The sequence below is a fragment of the Lissotriton vulgaris genome, chromosome 6 (assembly GCF_964263255.1).
Source record: "Lissotriton vulgaris chromosome 6, aLisVul1.2, whole genome shotgun sequence".
NCBI lineage: Eukaryota > Metazoa > Chordata > Amphibia > Caudata > Salamandridae > Lissotriton > Lissotriton vulgaris.
Genome location: NC_141694.1, coordinates 317,069,622 through 317,088,723, shown reverse-complemented (window position 1 = coordinate 317,088,723; position 19,102 = coordinate 317,069,622). Strand labels below are relative to the sequence as shown.

Below are 19,102 nucleotides of genomic sequence, written 5' to 3'. Positions count from 1 at the left end.
ACCTCAAGATCTGCGTTTTCCTAAATTGAACCTTTGGAGTGTAGCAAGTTCCCTCACCTGTGGGTCGGCAGAGAGAGCTGAGGAACCTGCATCCTGTGTGCCATCGATAGCGGGACCCCTGGGGCACTTGTCGCGCTATGTGGCAGCGCCCCCGCAGGTTCCACTGAGCCTGGGAAGCCTTGCGAGGCTTCCCTGTGGGAACGGGACCCCAGGGGCGCCTGCCGCGCTGTGCGTGAAGCGGATCAACTCCGTGTGCTGAAAGCGCCGTGTCCTGTCAGCGCTGTTCCGGTGATCAGAGCAGGTTTGCCGGTCGTTTGAGGGCGGGGCTGGAGGAAGCCGAGTGGAGCAGACTCCGGAGCCAGCCACTGCTCACTCGCGCATGCCCGCCCGCGCCACGCCTCTCCAGGAAGACGGAGGCGGGATTAGTCTGTGAGGCGCCGGGAGCGACTGAGGAGTCAGGCATCGTCTCTCCCTTTCCCCGCTCGAGCGCCTCGGAAAGGAGCCGGCGCGAGCGGGAGGGGAGAAGTAGGCAGAGTCCTTCCTCCGCTCGGGCACCGCCAGAGGAGCTGGCCGAGCCCAGAGGAAGAAGCGGAAAGGCCCGTTAGAGGCTTGGGGGCAAGTGCGAATTTGGCAACCCTTCCCCTCGAGCGCCACGCAGAGGAGCTGGCCCGAGGGGGGAGGAAAGAGCAGGGAAGCCTGTTTGGAGCGTCGTGAGGCGTGAGAGCCTCGCTTGCCTTGGTTCCCCGCCCCCTTTGCCTGCAGTCCCCTACCAAGCCTGGTGCGAGGCGATCCCAGCCATAAACAAACAAGTAAGGAGTGGAAATACAGGGGGAGTGGCGCTAGTACCTACAAAGCAGTAAAGTAATTACTGGTCAGTTAATCCCTGCTATCCTCAGGTTGGAGAGTAACAGAAGGAAACCAGATCTAGCCATTGGGGTGAATTGATTAACTGAATTGTGTTCCTAATTTAAGTAAGCTGAGTACGGTCATTACCTAAGCGAACCTTCTCAATTCAACTGTAAGAAACTGCACTGTGATTCTCTTTGAAACTGGTTTAATGACAAAAGAACTGTAATGTTGAACCTGACTGACTGAATTGCTTAACAGTTTAAATGTTATTGCTGTAATGTTATCTGCTCTTGCTTATAGTGAGGTGTAGTCTTCTCCCAAGATTCTAGCGGAGTATATCTAACCTAATTAATTCTAAGGTACAGTTATTCTACTGAAAAAGCGTGATCAGAATCCAGAAGTACAGTGACAGTTAGTACTGTAAAAAAGTGATTATCTGCTGGTAATTTAAAACGTGTAATTGCTGACCCTGAAAGTGATCTAAACTGATTTGAACTATTTATATGTGAGTAACTGATACTTGACAACCCAGAGCATATTATTTTTATATAAAGCAACACGTATTTTCATATAATTTTGGTGTAGTGTTTTTCTTTTTGAGTGCTATTGCGTGAAGTTACTTTTGGGTGGTCTGCAACCTTTACACTGTGCCTCTGTATGTTAGTCTTGCCCTAGGCCAGGCTACCTAATTCCAACATATTGGTGCCTAGCGGTGGGATTGCGGACTTGGTTGCAGCTACTTACTAGTAATTTGGCGTAATACACCTAACCTACACCAGGAGTTTTCTCCTTGCGGCCCTCCCAATTAGTCTTTTTGTTTTTTCTAAATTTATTCCTGGTGGTGGGTGGAGTTGGTTTTAGGTTACCCTCACCCCTCTGAAATTTCTGGTGTGTATCCAGGTTTGCCAGATTCACAATGGAGTTTGCGGTGGAAAACCTGGAAGACTATTCCGTGCCCCAATTGAGAATGTTCTGCCAGCAAATGGGGGTCTTCTTCAAACATGGTGCTAGGAAGGGGGAGCTCCAGACTAGCCTTAGGGCCTGGGTGGAGGCACACCAAGAGACAAAGGAGGAGGATGAAGAGGTTGACCAGGGCACAGAAGGGGGGGTGGAGGAGTTATTCCACCATGAGGGGGAAAACTTGCTCACCGGACCAGTGTCCTATTCCAGAAAGGGCAGTAGCATTTCTGGGAGAAGCCTAACAGAAGCTGAGCTCACCGACAGGAGGGAGAAAAGACAACTAAAGTGGGAGCTGGCTAAGTTGGAACAGGAGAAAGAGGAGAGGAGGATGGTCCATGAGTTTAGGCTAAAGGAACTGGAGCTCCAAAGTCTACAACGGGGGTCCTCTCCTGTTAGGAATGGTGGCAGCGAACTGAAAGAGTCAGCCAGGGAGACCAAACCCTATATCCCAAAGGACCTGATAGCGAGCTTCAGTCAGGGGGATGATGTTGCTAAGTGGCTGGCCGCTTATGAGGTTTCTTTGAAGGTTCATGGAGTGCAGGAGAAGCACTGGGGGGGTAGTTTGTACAAGTACATGCCTCCTGCTGGTCGGGACACTTTGTTGGCCCTGGAGCCAGAGGAACAGACAAACTACCCCACCATGAAGCTGGCGTTATTGAGGAAGTTCGGGCTCACCCCAGAAAGGTACCGACAGAAGTTTAGGGGGAGCCACAAGATGGGAACTCAGAACTGGGTGGACTTCCTTGATTACGCCAGAAAGGCTTTAGAGGGTTGGGTCAAGGGCAGTGAGGTAAAAGATTATGAGGGGCTGTATGATCTGTTTTTGAGAGAACACCTCCTCGAGAAATGTTTTCCCGAGCTGCGCCAACACCTGGTAGACAGCAAGCTGACCAATCCCCGGAAGCTTGCAGAGGAGGCGGACATCTGGACAAGTACCCGGGTGTCCACCAAGGGGACTGGAGGGGAATCTCAAAAAGCCGGACAGGGCGCCCCCCAGAAGAAGGAGGGGGGGGAGAAAAAGAAAGAGTTCTCTAAAGGTCCCCAAAATAACTTCCAAGGGAAGGGAGCAGGTTTCACCCCTAGGGCAAACCCGCCCCGGAACCCTCATCCTGGCCAGAGCCAGCAGCCCAGGGTTCTCCACTGTTTTGAATGCGGTGGCGTTGGACATTATAAGGGAGATGTCAGATGCCCAAAGAGACCACCCCCTCCCACCGGAGGAAAGTCACCGGGAGTAGCTAGTGTAGCGCTCGGGGAGGAGTTGCCCTTAGATAAGGGGGGTGAGTGGGCGGGGGTCACCTTAGTGTCCCTGGGAGAGCGGGAGATGGTGCCAAAGATCCAGGTGCCCCCAAATACTACAAAGTATGGGCAATGGGTTACCATCAATGGCCAGAGAGGGGAGGCTCTGAGGGATACAGGAGCCAGCATGACTATGGTGAGAAGTCAGCTGGTGTCCCCAGAGCAGGTTGTTCCTAATGTACTCCACCCCGCCGCGATGGCTGACGGCAGAATGGGCCACTATCCAGTGGCTGAGGTTCCCTTTGAGTGGGAGGGGGTTGCAGGTTCACTTCGAGTTGCCGTAAGCCCTGCCGTGCCAGTCGATTGCCTGTTGGGGAATGACATGGAACACAACACTTGGAGAGAGGTGGAATACCGGACGCATTCTGCGATGCTGGGTACACCTGACTGGGCCTGTGTCAGCACACGGTCTGCGACTGCCCGGAGAGGGAGTTCGCCTGGGTTGGAGCCTGGAACAATGGCCCAACCCGCTGCTAAGAAGGGACAGACCCGGAGACAGAGAAAGCCTGCTCCGGCTTCCACACCCCATGAGACAGATCGGCCACCTGCGGTGGTGGACCAGGAGTCCGTGGAGGGAGAAGTAGACTCTCTGGAGGATTTGCCCATCCCGGCGGAGTGGCATGTGGAGGGAGGTCCTACCAGAGAGGAATTCTGTAAGGGGCAGAGGGAGTGCCCCACCCTTGAGGGACTGAGGCGACAGGCTGAAGCCCAAGCAGCAGGTGATGTTACGGGACATTACCATATTTACTGGGAGGATGGACTCCTCTACAGTGAACCCAAGGTACCCTCGCCTGGTTCATCGAGGGCCTTGGTAGTCCCGCAACAGTACAGAGCCTTTCTTTTGGAACTGGCTCATGCCATACCCCTGGCAGGACACTTAGGCCAGGACAAGACCTTTGCACGGCTTGTTCTCCACTTTTACTGGCCTCAGATGAAAGCGGCGTCCAACACATACTGTAGGACTTGTGTAACCTGCCAGGCCAGTGGGAAAACAGGGGTGAAGCTAAAAGCTCCCCTGGAACCACTTCCAGTCGTTAGCACCCCCTTTGAGAGGGTGGGCATCGACATTGTAGGGCCTTTGGATCCACCGACAGCAGCTGGTCACAGGTTTATCCTGGTACTGGTGGATCATGCCACACGGTACCCAGAGGCAATACCTCTGAGGACAGTCACTGCGCCTGTAGTGGCAAGAGCCCTAATGGGAATCTTTACCCGAGTGGGATTTCCCAAGGAAGTTGTGTCCGACAGGGGGACCAACTTCCTGTCAGCTTATATGCGGGCCATGTGGAAGGAGTGTGGAGTGACCTACCGGTTCACCACTCCTTACCACCCCCAGTCGAATGGACTGGTTGAGAGGTTCAATAGGACCTTGAAGGGCATGATCAGAAGTCTGCCCGAGAGCCTGCGGAGGAAATGGGATGTCCTCCTACCCTGTTTACTTTTTTCCTACAGGGAAGTGCCCCAGAAGGGAGTGGGCTTCAGCCCCTTTGAGCTTCTGTATGGGCACCCTGTACGCGGTCCTCTCAGCCTGGTGAAGGATGGTTGGGAGAAATCTCCCAGGAAACCCCCCCAGGATGTGGTGAGCTACATGCTGGCCTTCAGGAGCCAAATGGCGAAGTTGTGGAAGCAAGCTTCTGACAACTTGGAGGCCAGCCAGGCAGTCATGAAGGAGTGGTACGACCACAACGCTCACCCGGTGGAACTGGAGCCTGGACAGAAAGTGTGGGTGATGGAACCTGGAGAGCTTAGCGCCCTCCAGGATCGCTGGACAGGCCCCTTTGAGGTGTTGGAAAAGAAGGGTAAGGCCACATACCTGGTGGACCTTAAGACCCCTCGACAGCCCCTACGGGTGCTACACGCCAACAGACTCAAGCCCCACCATGAGAGGCCCGAAGTCATGCTGATGATGGTGACTGACGGGGGAGAGGAAGCGGAAAGCGAACCTCTCCCAGATCTCTTTTCGTCCCAAGAGAAGGATGGGTCAGTGGAGGGAGTGAATCTCTCTCCTACTCTCACTCCTGAGCAACGGGAGGACTGCCGCCAGATACTGGAGCAGTACTCTTCTTTGTTCTCCCTTGTCCCGGGAAGGACCCACCTGTGTACCCATGATGTGGACACAGGAGACAGCCCACCAGTGAAGTCCAAGACCTACCGGCTGTCTGACAAGGTGAAGGCTAGCATACATGGAGAAGTTGCCAAGATGCTAGAGCTGGGAGTAATTGAACCTTCCAACAGCCCTTGGTCCAGTCCGGTGGTGCTCGTGCCAAAAGCCGCACCACCAGGCACCACACCTGAACTGAGGTTCTGTGTGGATTACCGAGGACTGAATTCAGTGACAAGGACTGATGCTCATCCGATCCCTAGGGCGGATGAATTGATTGACCGGCTAGGAGCTGCCCAATATCTGAGTACCTTTGACCTCACTTCAGGGTACTGGCAGATCTCCTTGACAGATGGAGCAAGGGAAAGGTCAGCCTTCTCCACGCCTGAGGGACACTACCAGTTCTGTGTGATGCCCTTTGGGCTCAAGAACGCCCCTGCCACATTTCAGCGGCTGGTGAACCAGGTCCTCTCTGGAATGGAGAGTTTCTCTGCTGCTTACTTGGATGACATCGCTGTCTTCAGTAGCAGTTGGGAGGACCATCTGCAGCATTTGCAGGCCGTTCTCCAGGCGCTGAGACAAGCTGGATTGACCATCAAAGCCAGCAAATGCCAGATTGGACAGGGGTCGGTTGTGTACCTTGGACACTTGGTGGGTAGGGGGACTGTGCAGCCCCTGCAGGCGAAGATTGAGGCAATCATGGCCTGGGAACCCCCCAAGACACAGACTGAGGTCCGAGCTTTCCTGGGCCTCACGGGTTACTACCGTCGCTTTGTGAAGGGGTATGGCACTATTGTTGCGCCCCTCACAGAGCTCACCTCCAAGAAACAACCTCGACGGGTAGTTTGGACCAAGGCTTGTCAGCAAGCCTTTGAAAAGTTGAAACAGGCAATGTGTGCGGCACCGGTCCTGAGGGCCCCAGACTTCTCCAAGGAGTTCATTGTCCAAACGGATGCATCAGAGCATGGCATTGGGGCAGTGCTATCGCAACTCAACGAAGAGGGCCTGGATCAACCTGTAGTCTTCTTATCCAGGAGGCTGCTTCCCCGGGAACAGAAGTGGAGTGCCATTGAGAGGGAAGCTTTTGCGGTGGTGTGGGCTCTGAAGAAGCTGCGGCCATACCTCTTTGGCTCGCACTTCCTGGTTCAGACCGACCACCGACCCCTTCGTTGGCTGATGCAAATGAAGGGGGAAAATCCCAAGTTGTTGAGGTGGTCCATCTCCCTACAGGGAATGGACTTCCGGGTGGAACATCGGCCTGGAGTGGACCACGCCAATGCAGACGGTCTCTCCAGGTATTTCCGCCTTAGTGATGAGGACTCCCAAGGGGTTGGGTAGTTCTCCCCACTTTCAGCTGGGGGGGACGCGTGTTAGACCTGTCTGGCTTTTTGGCGAAGTCCCTCCTAATTTTTATTTATTTTGTCCCCTTTTTGCCCCTCATACCCTTGTTAATTTTTGTGTCTACTGACTTTGTGTAGGTGTTGGTCAGGGGGATAGGTGTTTTCTTCCCCCCTCCTAATCTTTTACCTCAGGTCCAGAGGCCTGTTCTGACAGGAAAGTTGGCACCACCTAAAATGGTGGCCACCAACTGCCCCAACTGTCACCAACAGAACTTGGCCATAGCCTAGAATAGGGCATTCCAGAACCTTCTGGTCCATTCTGGACCACTGAGAGGGCAGCCTATATAAGGCGGAATGCTGGACAGCCATTTTGTCTGTCAGTGAGGAGCAGCTAGAGTGAAGGTTGAGGTCTAGTAGGGGTAGGATTCTGAAGGGTGGTTCCCTCTACAAGAGTAGCCCCCTGTCAAGACTTTCCCACCTCCTAGTCCTGTTGTCCTAGCCAGGTTAGCCCATCCTGCTGACCCTGGATAGAAAGGTTAAGGGGTTAACTTTAGTAACCTTGGGAGCTGTGAAGTACCCTGCCTTGGGAACTGACCTAAGAGTTCCCCTGTGTCCTGAATCTGTCCAGTAAGGAGGGTTAGGGGTCTAGTGCTGAGGAAGTGCCCTGTGGACTTGTTCTGAAGGAGCCTCTCCATCTGTAACCCCCCTCCTCGTCATAGTGAAGAAAAGAGGGTCTTTCATTGGACTACCTCAAGATCTGCGTTTTCCTAAATTGAACCTTTGGAGTGTAGCAAGTTCCCTCACCTGTGGGTCGGCAGAGAGAGCTGAGGAACCTGCATCCTGTGTGCCATCGATAGCGGGACCCCTGGGGCACTTGTCGCGCTATGTGGCAGCGCCCCCGCAGGTTCCACTGAGCCTGGGAAGCCTTGCGAGGCTTCCCTGTGGGAACGGGACCCCAGGGGCGCCTGCCGCGCTGTGCGTGAAGCGGATCAACTCCGTGTGCTGAAAGCGCCGTGTCCTGTCAGCGCTGTTCCGGTGATCAGAGCAGGTTTGCCGGTCGTTTGAGGGCGGGGCTGGAGGAAGCCGAGTGGAGCAGACTCCGGAGCCAGCCACTGCTCACTCGCGCATGCCCGCCCGCGCCACGCCTCTCCAGGAAGACGGAGGCGGGATTAGTCTGTGAGGCGCCGGGAGCGACTGAGGAGTCAGGCATCGTCTCTCCCTTTCCCCGCTCGAGCGCCTCGGAAAGGAGCCGGCGCGAGCGGGAGGGGAGAAGTAGGCAGAGTCCTTCCTCCGCTCGGGCACCGCCAGAGGAGCTGGCCGAGCCCAGTGGAAGAAGCGGAAAGGCCCGTTAGAGGCTTGGGGGCAAGTGCGAATTTGGCAACCCTTCCCCTCGAGCGCCACGCAGAGGAGCTGGCCCGAGGGGGGAGGAAAGAGCAGGGAAGCCTGTTTGGAGCGTCGTGAGGCGTGAGAGCCTCGCTTGCCTTGGTTCCCCGCCCCCTTTGCCTGCAGTCCCCTACCAAGCCTGGTGCGAGGCGATCCCAGCCATAAACAAACAAGTAAGGAGTGGAAATACAGGGGGAGTGGCGCTAGTACCTACAAAGCAGTAAAGTAATTACTGGTCAGTTAATCCCTGCTATCCTCAGGTTGGAGAGTAACAGAAGGAAACCAGATCTAGCCATTGGGGTGAATTGATTAACTGAATTGTGTTCCTAATTTAAGTAAGCTGAGTACGGTCATTACCTAAGCGAACCTTCTCAATTCAACTGTAAGAAACTGCACTGTGATTCTCTTTGAAACTGGTTTAATGACAAAAGAACTGTAATGTTGAACCTGACTGACTGAATTGCTTAACAGTTTAAATGTTATTGCTGTAATGTTATCTGCTCTTGCTTATAGTGAGGTGTAGTCTTCTCCCAAGATTCTAGCGGAGTATATCTAACCTAATTAATTCTAAGGTACAGTTATTCTACTGAAAAAGCGTGATCAGAATCCAGAAGTACAGTGACAGTTAGTACTGTAAAAAAGTGATTATCTGCTGGTAATTTAAAACGTGTAATTGCTGACCCTGAAAGTGATCTAAACTGATTTGAACTATTTATATGTGAGTTACTGATACTTGACAACCCAGAGCATATTATTTTTATATAAAGCAACACGTATTTTCATATAATTTTGGTGTAGTGTTTTTCTTTTTGAGTGCTATTGCGTGAAGTTACTTTTGGGTGGTCTGCAACCTTTACACTGTGCCTCTGTATGTTAGTCTTGCCCTAGGCCAGGCTACCTAATTCCAACAGCCTCGAACTATATGTTTTCTTGCGCTGCGATGGGCGCCCGTGCGCACACCACTTTCAAAGCCGGGCTTGTTGTTCTCGGTTCTTATAACCTGTCCCTTTTCTCTTCAAAACAGTAACTCTCTTGAGATTTCATATTCACCCTCGTCGAACCACATCCCTGGGCTGCAAACAGAGCCAGAAGCCCACACCAATAACCACACAGGTCATCTAATGGCTATAAACAGAAAAGGGGGGCCCCAAAATGCGGTGGACCATTCTTTTTCAAAAGGAAAATTAATACAGAGCTTCAGCCAAAACAGCTGAACAGAATTACACCAAATTAGGCAGAAAGCTAGATCTTGGTCATGACAGCATGCAAGACAGAAGCTGGGAACACTTTTTGAAAACTTTGTTTTAATCTGGGCACCGCACAGCATGTTTAATGTTGGGGTTCACTCAAGCCAAGTCACAATATGCCTGATTCCAAATAAACCTAATCTCCTGAAATTTTCTTCTCTGGATTGGATGCGGATTTATAGAGCGCATGGTTACCCTGGAGCGTCCCCGCGCTATAGAACCCAGACTACTGAGAACAGAGAGTGAGATTAGGGGCCCTGAGGAAGCAGAAAGGTTTTTAGAAGCTTCCGAAATCGAAGAAGGCTTGGTTCAGCTCTAAGCTTCAGCGGTAGAGAATTCCACAGGGTTGCTGCATTGATGGAGAACCGTCGTCCATCTGAATGCGCCCTTTTTGCTCTATGAATTTTAGCTAAGCAGTCGTGATCTGAGCGAAGGGGCCTGTTAGCTTTGTACGGAAGCACGAGGTTCTTCAAAGTAGGGGGCCCTTGCCTTGTAACGATTTATGGGCAATGCAAAGAGATTTAAACTTTATCCTTTCGCGAATAGGCAGCCAGTGCAGCATTCTGAGCGCTGGTTTCGCTGATGACTTTGATCGGGTGCCTGTCAGCAGCCTAGCTGCTGAGTTCTGAATGTATTGTAACTTGTAGATAGTCGCTTCTGGAGCGACCAGGTACAGGGCATTGCTGAAATCCAGCCTTGACAGAATCAGCCCCTGAATCAGAAGTTTCTTTGAGGGAGATGGAAGAAGGGGAAGGACCTTACGACCTGAACGAAGCAAGCCAAAGCAGATGCAAGAAGTTTTCTTGGCTTGAATTTTAAATGAAAAGTCCAGATCAATCCAGACTCCTAAAGTTTTTATTTCATTTTTTGGAAGCGGGGGGTCTCCCATACAGGCCGGCCAGATGGCATCAGGCAATGATGTCATCTTATGCCCCAGAAGCATTAGCTCGGTTTTTGAGCCATTTAATTTAAGTGCGGACTTACTCATTCACATATGTATTTCAGCAAGGCATGAATAAAGATTTCCAGAACTTTGGCCCGATTGGGCAAGTGAGACGACAAGTTGTGTGTCATCAGCATAACTCACTATTTTTATCCCAAATGGAGCAACCACCTCCTCCAGTGGGGACATGTACACGTTGAATAGAGTAGGGTTCAATGAAGAGCCCTGCAGCACACCACACTGGAGGGGGATCAGACAGGAACGTGCATTTCCTTCCCAAACTTGATAAGTCAGTTTGTCAAGGAAGGAAGTTAACCATGCCAATGCTGTGCCTGAGACTCCGATGTTGGATAGGCGCTGAATTAGGATACGGTGGTTAACCGTGTCGAAGGCTGCACTTAGATCCAGGAGAATCACTGCCACTGATCCTCCTGAATCCAAGATGCACCTCGCTTCTTCCATAATAGCTATAAGGGCAGTTTCCGTTCCCTGTCCAGGTCGAAAGCTTGTCTGCGATCTCCGGAGTAACTCATTGGATTCCAGAAAAGAGGATAATTGCTGGTTCACCATTTTTTCTGCAATTTTACTGAGTCCTGGTAACAGTGAAATAGGCCTGAAGTTGGACAGTTCTGTAGGATCCATCTGGGGCTTTTTTAAAAGGGCTTTTACAATCGCACCCTTCCAGCTAGGGGGAACAATGCCTTGACAAAGAGAGGCATTAATTAAGTCAGTAGCAAGAGGTGAAATGGTAGCAGAAACCTGTTTAACAATATACATAGGTGCTGGATCACTCGGGGACCCGCTTTTCATAGCTTCTAAGCTTTTTTGCACATCTTCTACAGCAATTGGGACAAAGATATTCATCTGTGGACCAAGCCCCTGACACTTGTCGCCAAGATCTAGAGTGTCCTCAGATTGCGGCAGAGTTTTTAAAATATTTAGAATTTTTGAATCGAAGAAGACTGCAAGCTGGTTACATTTTGCTCCCGAGATGTCCGGGGCCTGGAATGTTTCTCTCGATGAATTGGAGGAGATCCTGATTCTCTCTTCAAAAAATGCGCTCTTGGCATTCTTGAGGGAGACTTTGTAGGCTCTGATCGCCCCACGATATGCTACCTTACTGTAGTCCACCCAGTCTTTCCTCCAAATACGTTCGAGTTTCTTACACTCTTTCCTTTGCGCTCTAAGTTCCGGGGTATACCAAGAGGATTTGGACACTCTACCCTTTTTCTCAATTCTTTTCTTCGGCAGAACCACATCCAGTGAGCTATCAAGCCAGCTCCTGAAGTTTTCGTCCGCCCTCACAGGGTCATGGTCATGAAGGGGGGCAGTCTGTTCAAGCTTATACGTCCAGTTATCAAGGGGTAGCTTAGACCAGGCTCTATCATAAGTATACAAAGCCGGTGTTCGGGGAAAATCATTCCCGGCCTGACAAGAAAAGGGGACCAGAAAATGGTCGGTCCATGGGAGGGGAACTGGAGAGTCGGATTTAGGCATCAGAATGTTGGCAAAGATGGGATCCAGAAGGAAACCCTTGTTATGTGTAGCCTCCGTGTTAGTCAGTTTCAAATTATAGGATTTAAGGTCAAGTAACAGATCCATCGCTATTTTGTCCTGAGGATCATTAAAGTGTAAGTTCACATCCCCCAGGACCATAAGGTTGGAAGCAGTGGAGGCAGATACAGTCACTGTTTCCAGTAAGGAGCTGACAAATTGCTTTGGGCCGCCCGGTGGACGGTACACCAGCAGGCCTGCTATAGAAATGGTGGGGGATATTTGTATTGCAAAATGTGAACTCTCGCTGTTAGATATGCCAATGTCCGTCATCCTGCAAGTAAGATGATCTCTATAGAGTATGGCTAACCCACCCCCTCTGCTGATGGGCCTGTCCTGAGATTGAATAAGAAACCCTGGGGGGAGCCCCTTAACAATATCTACTTCCGAATTTGGTGTGAGCCACGTCTCCGTCAGGAACAGTATGTCTAGATTGTTGTCCTGGAACAGCCAGTTAATCTCCACAGAATGTTTGGGTAATGACCTGCAGTTCAGTAGGGCCATACGAAGTTGAATCATAGTTGGTGCCCTCTGATTTTTCATTTTTTGGGACAGGCTACAAAGATTGCAAGGAGTGTATATGTCATCTGGACTGTGCAGGGCGTGGCCTTTAGGATTTTTATGGGTCTTAGCTGTAAAAGGGCCTTACGCGCATAGCTGATGGAGAAGGCCGTTAAATCGGGCAGGGTTTCTGGCCCTGGGCCCGTACGGGGGCGGACGGGCGCGGTCGGGCTTGCCTCTGGCGCGGACGAGAAGCGTTTTCATTTAATGGTGCCTGGTCCTAAGGTGAAGGAAGATATTACAGGGTTGATTGACAACCACCAGTTGGTTTCAAGAAGTTCAAAAGTGACAGAAAGGTGAAGGGAGATTAGAGGATAAGGTTGACCTTGGTCCATGCCAAAAAAAAGATTTCCACAGATGTTGATAATGACGATCCCAGTTCTTCAGTGAGGAAGGAACACAGTTTGGTCATCACTCAGCAGGTCATGCTGCTTCAAATAAGCTCAGAAATGTGTGTTAATAACAAAGAGGTATTTTGGCTATGCAAGGAACGCCAGAGAGAGAATGGCAGGTGGTAAGCACCAGTTGGCATGGGTTAGGTTTCTTCGTCAGTATAGTAATTAAAGAGAGGCATTGTCACATTTAGTAATTTGTGGGGTGAGAGATCATTGACAAACTTTCATGATCTTTGCTAAGCAGTTTTCAAGAGGCATTGGTATTGGGCACTAGGGCATCAAGGTCCATGCCTATGTTTCACTCTTGGATGTGCGAGCTTGTTAGCACAAAAGAAAAGGCAGCTAAATGGCTCTTTTGGGTTTATCATTGAACTTTGACACTACACCCCATTATGCACACTATTAAATCTTTTTTACACTGTTGATAATTGGGGGGGAATTATGAGTTGGTACACATCCTTCTTAGCATAAATACTTCAATTTATGAAAATGTATGGCATAACCACTCCTCTTTCAGCGTACCTCAGGGTTCTAACTTGCGGTAGTCACTAATTTATTGTTCCTTGCCCAAAACATCCTGGTCGTATACTGGACAACAGTCAAAAAATGCACTCTTCAAGCTAAATGAATTTAAAGGCCCTTATGCCACAAGATAAGTTCAAAACAGTAGTCCAGTCATTAGTTCAATACTAATGGAGGAAATACCATACTGAACTATTTTGTAAATGCTCTCTCACTCACATGAAAACCAGTGCTTCAAAAAATGCTACATTCCTCCAATCCGGAGCATGATGTATTGGCAGCCCATGGATGCATGGAAACAATTTAAGGCCTGTGTTCAGTCCTTTAAAGTCATGCACTCAATACAGCGAACATATCTGAAGGACAAACTTCTCTAAGAAAGCAGTTCCAAATGTACCCGAACAAAGTAAATCAAATCTCACATCGGAAAACCTGAAGGTCAAGATCTCAAAAATGCAGAAATAAGCTTTATCTTTTTTTCACCTGCGAACCTAGAATTTACTTCTGGAAAAGAAACAAATGAATCCTGGACCTCTTGCTTTCCAGAACACCGTGGAAGTGCACTTATTTTCTTCTGTCCTGTCATATTGACTTGTTATGTCTATACTTGTTAGCACTGCATACCACCCCCCAATCTCAATTTGACAGAGCATTTTTCTTGCTGTTACCTGCAAAGTGCTCCACTACGACGTGACTAAATTGCATCATAAAAAAATGATAAATAATTAACAACAGCCAAGCCTAAAAGATTCGAATGTTCATCAAACAATGACCTTAATAGAGGAACTGATACAAAATCCAAAAACGAAAGTAGCAATATTCTGTCTACCTTCCAATTACGACAGCAATGCCTTCTGCTACTGAAACCATAACTTATTGGTGTTTTCATCGAGTGAGAATATTCCAAATGATATAAGAAAGTCAACTGCAACCACACTACTTCAATATTCGCCAAATATTGCTTCTGCTCAGAAATCAGTTTATGTACTTAGTGACCTTTATTCTATAGTATGTTTCATAAGCATTGATTCAGTACTGACAAAATCACCTAATGATTTCTGAACTTACTGTTCAGCAGGATTCCAAGCAGAAATCAATCATCGAATAAGACATTTTGTCTTTGAAACACAAAAGTAAACTGATCAAGAGAAGCAAGCAGTCACCAGTCAACAATCAAGCAGAAGACATGCTGCCTGTTTTTTTACCTTGCTCCCACAAAATAAAGGTCACAGGATGGGTAGTGGTATGAGAAATCTCTTCCAAACTTTGGTATTCGCAGTCTGAAATAACGTCCGTGCTGTGAATGGAACTCAACGTATCTATCACACTGCAGGAACACAATCTGGAAGGAAAAAATCAACACATTACAACTGTCCTAGTTCTCTAGATATCTTACATTATGGTGCTTAAACCCTTCAGATGAATTCAAAATGTAACAGTAGTTTGTTACGTGTAAGACTGTTTGAAATACTGCCATAGTGGAATCCAAAGAATGCCATAATGCTTCCTAGGAATATGATGCTGAAAGTAACTAGCAGAAAGCCAAGGACAAAACCCTTGGTTCTCCCCTGCAGGGTACCATGAATAAGGAGCAAGAAGAGTGCAAATAGATTTTGAATAGTCTTTCCACAAACTCAGAGGAAGAACAATCCGTCTGGGAGATACCCAATTTGTTCAATGCATGCAAACATGTGGGATGTGGACTTGTCCAAGGACAGCAGTGAGGTTTGGGAGGGTCAGGACATAGGAAAAGCAGAAATGACAAAGTTAGTGATGTAGGAGAAGCATTCTTGAAGGCGTTCGTTTTTTACATAATAAATACTATACTTTTAGGTGGGTTGAAAAATAACAGGAAAAAGGGCCAAGTGGAGAAATCTGCGGAGGGTTTTTCAATTTCTGGGGCAAGTAGTTGGAAAAAAGTTATTGGTAGAATCTTTGAATTAATCTGAGGAATTGATCAGTACTCTGAATTGCATTCCATTCCACTGTTTTTTTTTTGTTTTTTTTTAAAATATATTTTTATTGCAGGAATCAGTAAATCGTTACATAATCGTCCAGCATTATAGAACAAGCAAAATCAATGAAACACAACCCTCCGTCCCCCAGCAGTAGTTCTCGTACACAGCCATTCAGCCCACAACCCTGGGGTCGGGCGGCGAAATTCAATGGGGGCTCAGCAGGAAGGCGAAGCTGGTCCGGATGATCCACTGTCCGTCATCTGCTTTTCCAAACAAGCCTACAAAACCCAGAAAGAAAACCCCACCCTCAAAACGGTATGAACCAAAGTAAACCCTACCCAACCCCGCCATCAGTGCACGGTAACAACCGCACCAGGATCTGCGAAAGGACCCATGGGGAAAGCAACAGAACTGAAAAGTGCAATCGTCTATCGGGACCTGGGGCGAGCCGCTTCCTCACTTTCAGAGTCGCTGGGGGCGCAATAATCCCTAAGGGCCTGCACTAACGTCTCCCACTCTAGCGCTGCCTCCTGTGCCTTCTCATTACGCTGCCTCCAAGCTAGCTGGTATCTCAGTGTGCTCTCCCCCGCTGCCCACTTCAAAAGTTCGCTGTGCCACCGGCCTCCTGTCAGACCAGCTCGTGCCTTCCAGTTCCTGACTCGCTCCTCCTGACGGTCCGAGTGGTCGCTCCCAGTGTCCCTGGCAGACACATGGTATTGGTATCGTAGCGCTGCTTTGCCAAAGATTGAATTATTTCTGCTGCATTTAATCTCGCCTGCCTGTGCAACGCTCTGCCTCCTTAGCGCTGCTTTGCCAAAGATTGAATTATTTCTGCTGCATTTAATCTCGCCTGCCTGTGCAACGCTCTGCCTCCTTAGCGCTGCTTTGCCAAAGATTGAATTATTTCTGCTGCATTTAATCTCGCCTGCCTGTGTAACGCTTTGCCTCCTTAGCGCTCGAAGTATTGACTGTGCTTGCTATTAATTACTTTGTTTTGCGCGTTAGCCAATAGCGCTCCGCCCTGCTCCCCCCTCCGCCTCCATTTTGTTTGTTTTTCTGCTCCTCGTGTGCCCGACCCGCCTCCCAGCTGAGACGCCCTCGCCCCTCCCCCTCCACTATCCATATATGACAGTTGCTCCCGCGCGCAGCGTTTACGCGCAGCGACCGTGCCCAACCCGCGCCAAAGGTGCGCCAAAGGTAAGCCCGTCTACGCCCGTCCGCGCCTGGACCGCGCCCAGCGCCAGACCCCCTGTCCCCCGTCCCTCCCAGCCCCCCCGCATTACCTACGATGCCGCCACCCTCCTAGCCCTTAACCCCGGTCGCGCCCCCAACTGCGTCCTAGCCGCTCCTGGACGCACCCATGGCCCGTTCTCCTGCTTCTCCTGCAAATTTAGCGGCACCGACAACATCTCCGCTACGACCACACCACAGATTCCCGACCCCAACCACCTACAATGCATCCTTCTCAACACCCGCTCGGTCCACAGGCACGCTATTGACCTTTGGAACCTACTAGACACCATCTCTCCTGACGTCGCCTTCCTAACGGAAACATGGATGAACGCTTCCTCCGCCCCTGACATCGCCATCGCTATCCCTGATGACTATAAGATCACACGCAAGGACCGCACCGACCACACAGGAGGAGGAATCGCTATCGTCTATAAGAAATCCATCCGCATCTCTACCAGCTCCGACGCCAACCTCGCTAACTCCGAACACCTTCACTTCCAGATCCACATCGACCCCAAGACAACTCTTAGAGGCACTCTCCTCTACAGACCACCAGGACCCCGCGCAAAATTCAGTGAAGACATCACGGACTTCATCACCCCACACGCGCTCCCCTCCAAAGACTACATCCTTCTGGGAGACCTCAACTTCCACCTTGAAAAGATCAACGACCGCAACACCGCCACCCTCTTAGACAACCTCGCCAACCTCGGACTTAAACAACTGGTCACTTCCCCCACCCACATCGCAGGTCACACACTCGACCCCATCTTGCTCCCATTGGGCTAAGTCCGCGCATGACAAGATCCCTTTATTATCTTCACCTCCAGCAACCATGTCTCCTTCAGCCACACTACGGATCTCCTCTGGACTGACCACAGCTGCGTTCACTTCACCTACAACAAGCCGAAACCCATCATCCACCTCCAACCAACTCTACAAAGAAACTGGAACAAAATCACCACGGATCAGATCTCCACATCGCTCCTTCGAACCTCCCCAGCCCTCTCTTCTAACGCCAACGAAGCCGCCTCCAACCTCACCCTCTGGTTATCCAACACCGCCGACACCTTAGCACCACTGAAAAAACGTCAACACAAACTTGGCAACAAGAAGGCCTCATGGTTCAACGATGATCTCAAGAAGTCCAAGAAACTGTGCCGCTCCCTTGAAAAGGCCTGGAAAAAAGACCCATCCACCAGCAACAAGGACGCCTTCAAAAGCGCCACCCGTACTCACCACCAACTGATCCGAAAAGCCAAGAAAACAGCATTCAAGGATCGACTTGACAACAACGCCCACAACAGCAAGGAACTTTTCAACATCGTCAAGGAATTTTCCAACCCCTCGGCCAACTCCAACGACATCACCCCCTCTCAAACCCTCTGCGACTCCCTAGCCTCTTTTTTCCACAACAAGATTGCTGACATCCACAACAGCTTTGACAACCAACCCGGAAGCCAACCCACCCTACCATCTGCTGACCATCCTTCCCCCGTAAACACCCTTAACGCCTGGAACCCAATCTCCACTGAGGACACCATCCGCCTGATGAATTCCATCCACTCTGGATCCCCCACTGACCCATGCCCTCACCACATCTTCAACAAAGCAGACTCCGTCATAGCTCCGCACCTCCGAGACGTCATCAACTGCTCCTTCAACTCCGCTACCTTCCCTGAAGACTGGAAACACGCTGAACTCACCGCCCTTCTGAAAAAACCAACAGCAGACCCCACTGAACTCAAAAACTACCGCCCCATCTCGCTTCTTCCATTCCCGGCCAAAGTCATCGAGAAAGCCGTCAACAACCAGCTCGCCGCCTTCCTCGAAGCCAACAAATCACTCGACCCCTCACAATCTGGCTTCCGAGCCAAACACAGCACTGAGACCGCCCTCATCGCAGCAACAGACGACATTCGAACTCTACTGGACAATGGAGACACAGTCGCCCTCATCCTCCTCGACCTCTCTGCAGCCTTCGACACAGTCTGCCACAGCACCCTTTTACAACGCCTCAGAAACATCGGAATCCAAGGAAAAGCACTGGAATGGATCACCTCGTTCCTCACCGGAAGAACCCAGAGAGTCCGCCTCCCACCATTCAAGTCCGAGGCCTCTGAAATCATCTGCGGCGTACCACAAGGATCCTCACTCAGCCCCACCCTCTTCAACGTATACATGAGCCCCCTCGCGGCCATCGCCCGCCAACACAACCTCAACATCATCTCTTACGCGGATGACACTCAACTGATCCTTTCTCTCACCAAGGACCCCAGCACCACCAAAACTAACCTACACGAAGGAATGAAAGAAGTCGCCGAATGGATGAAACAAAGCCATCTGAAACTGAACTCAGACAAAACAGAAGTCCTCATCTTAGGTAAATCCCCCTCTGCATGGGACGACTCCTGGTGGCCGGAAGCCCTCGGAAAAGCACCCATCCCGACAGACCACGGACGGAACCTTGGCGTCATCCTGGATTCTTCACTCTCAATGAACAGACAAGTCAGCGCCGTATCCTCTTCCTGCTTTAACATTCTTCGCATGCTCAGAAAAACATTTCGCTGGATCCCCTCCGAAACAAGGAAAACAGTCACCCACGCTCTAGTCACGAGCCGACTGGACTACGGAAACACCCTCTACGCAGGTACCACCGCTAAACTCCAGAAGAAACTACAACGAATCCAAAACGCCTCAGCCAGGCTCATATTAGACATCCCACGCAACAAACACATCTCTGGTCACCTTAAAGACCTC

The 19,102-nt window shown here is 50.2% G+C and overlaps 1 protein-coding gene across 1 annotated transcript in view; it reads right to left on the bottom strand.

The window, feature by feature from the left end:
* NOL10 (nucleolar protein 10) overlaps positions 1-19,102 on the bottom strand; it is a 742,763-nt gene that overhangs the window by 538,803 nt on the left and 184,858 nt on the right. Inside the window, exon 6 of the mRNA XM_086926337.1 lies at positions 14,357-14,493. Coding sequence (XP_086782463.1) covers positions 14,357-14,493 — 137 coding nt within the window. The remainder of the gene's footprint in view (positions 1-14,356; positions 14,494-19,102) is intronic.